The sequence below is a fragment of the Octodon degus genome, unplaced genomic scaffold, assembly GCF_000260255.1.
Source record: "Octodon degus isolate 3935 unplaced genomic scaffold, OctDeg1.0 scaffold00037, whole genome shotgun sequence".
Lineage (NCBI taxonomy): Eukaryota > Metazoa > Chordata > Mammalia > Rodentia > Octodontidae > Octodon > Octodon degus.
Window position 1 is genome coordinate 1,823,104 of NW_004524613.1, and position 2,580 is coordinate 1,825,683.

General features: G+C 41.5%; 1 protein-coding gene across 1 annotated transcript in view; it reads left to right on the forward strand.

The window, feature by feature from the left end:
- Positions 1-519: 519 nt before the first annotated feature.
- Positions 520-2,580, forward strand: part of Defb115 (defensin beta 115) — a 17,361-nt gene continuing 15,300 nt past the window's right edge. Inside the window, exon 1 of the mRNA XM_023714883.1 lies at positions 520-654. Within this exon, the coding sequence (XP_023570651.1) occupies positions 552-654 (103 nt within the window). The 5' untranslated portion in view covers positions 520-551. The remainder of the gene's footprint in view (positions 655-2,580) is intronic.

Below are 2,580 nucleotides of genomic sequence, written 5' to 3' on the forward strand. Positions count from 1 at the left end.
TGCATCTTCTTAGCTGGGAAATACCAATTCTAGGACCAACAAAGATACTAGTGTCATACTGCTATACATGTGCACATCTATTCAATGTTCTTCAGCACATGTTCCCTGAATGCTGTGGATATATGGAAATGACAGCCTATCCTGACCTTTGGGAGTCTCACTGTCTGTTGAAAGTTGTCTTTGAGGACACAAGCCTGGAGCAAGGAAAAGAGCTCTAAGGCATCATGATGAATATTGTATAGAAAGAAAGAAGCCTTGAGAACACAGAAAAGGAAGGTAAAGTGCCCATCGAAAGGGGATGAAAGGCTTCTTGGAGAGGGAATCTGTTCTGTACACAAAGCTACAGGCTTGTGCAGGACTCTTCCACCAATGCCTTCACCTTCCCAGAGGACATTTAGGGTAAAACCACAAACACAGGATGATCAGTTTACATTGCTGATCTGCAGGCTGACATTCTGGGTGGTGGAACCCTGTCCTTATCTGACTTATTGTCTGTGAGTCAGCTCTACCCCAGTCAATAAAACCCTGGGTACAGACCCAGCTTCCCCAGAATGTTCAGTATTCTGCCGGATCGCTTCTCAACCATCTCAGGACACGTTCAACTCTGGTTCCTGGTCTTAGCTGTCCTTGTGGTCCTGGCTCAGACATCCCCAGGTAACCAGAACTGTGGCAAGACAAGAAAAGGGAGTGAGGTGGGCTCTAACACATAGAACCATGGAAAACTGACTGTGTGCAGCAGTAAGAACACCACAGAGTGGCAGGAATCTGGTGAAAAGTCATAAGGTAAATGTGACATTAGCACCGGTAAGGTAGCTCAGGGCTGGAGCACTTGTCTCCAGGTGTGAGGCTCTCCCTCAGCACCAAATTAAAAAAAAAAAAACAGAAAAAAAAACTTTAAAAAGAATATGCCTTGTTAGACTAGCCTGCTACTCCCAACTATGAGTGTGCTTCTGAGTAGGAAGCCTGGAAAATACCAGCAGAAACAACATTGTCCTATACAATGTCCCTTCCATACATAGAAGCAGCCTCAACACGCCTAGTGTCCTTAATGCTTACTACCCAAATATCCAATAGTCTCATCCCAGTCCTACTTGATACTGCTTCTTGCAAAACTAATTTCATTACTTCATTTCTCCATTGTTGCTGGCTTTGAACACTCCTTTAAAGCTAGGAGTGGAGGAATGTTGCTCTTAGAGTATCTGGTAAAGATGTCTAGAACATTTACAGGTTTATAAAAATAAGTTGAAGGTGTAACAGCAGAAGATTCTGCACAACTGATTGAACATGATCAAGGCTTTCTAGCAACATGACAAGCTTTATGGATAGGTGGTGAATGACTTTCTAGTGGAATTGCTCTCCTTAGGCTTTTGGGGCCTCTGAAGTTTATGATTATAGGTCCCATGGTTTCCTTTTAGGTCATTGCTGTTAGAGTCGCATCCTATGTGGGATCAGTTCTGCAAGTGTAAACTCTTTGCCCCTCAGTTATTCTAGAACAAGAAAAATAAATGTTATACCTCAAACTCTTGTAGGGGGAACTGGAATAGAAGGTGGAGTTGAAGATTCAAGAGACATTTGGAGAAAGAATCAGCATCCTGGCTCACAGGACACTGGAGGGGAGAAGTAAACGTCATTAGAACTCTGATTTTTCATCTGAAAAATCAAGTGAGAATTGGAAGTCATTTCCTATAAGAAAATTTGGGGAAAGGATACATGGATCAAATCTATAATTGAAACCAAAATCTCTCATGTGAACCCAGTGTGCAGGGAAAGCTGGGTCTCCACGCAGGGTTTTGTTTACCTAAGCAGGGCTGAATCACAGACAGGCTATCAGAGAAGAGCAGAGAGCTACATTGCCCAAGATGTCAGCCTGTGGGTCAGCCCCACAATTTATTATCTAATATTAAGAAGCCTGCTGTAGACACATTAGGTGGCAAGCACCTAGAACAATGCCTATCCCGTAATACCTACTCAACAAACTTCAGCTTAAAGAGTAATGAATGGGAAGCTGGGTGTGGTGGCACAAGCCTGTAATTGCAGGGTGACTTAGAGATGATCTTTGAGACCATCCTGGACCACAAAGTGAGTTCATGACCATCTTGGACTACATAGTCTCTGTCTCAACACACCAATAAGAACAGCGAATGGTAAGGGAAAAACAGACAGTTTAAGGCCTAGGCCCCTTCCTTAACAAGCACCCAGATTTAGAGTGGAAGTAGAACTAGATCGTTAATGAGCCTATGCTTTTCCAGAAGCATAGGAATAAGACTCAGGTAGAGCTGATTGGAAGAAAGATGATAACTGCGTGTATCTGCTACATGTCAAGACAAACATAGACATTCTATGTATACATTTTCAAGAAAGCTAGTAGGTATCAAGATCAATGCTCACTCTAACCATTATTATTATTTTTTACCAATGTCTTCAGTATAATATCTACTCTTTCATGAATTTATATGCTTATCTATTTATTTTTTTCAAAATTTTATTGATAAACGGATAGCAATGAGACAGTTTCAAATCAAATCGGAAGTACAGTTTCAACAAATAATACACTGCATATATTCTTCTTAGTGGTTAATT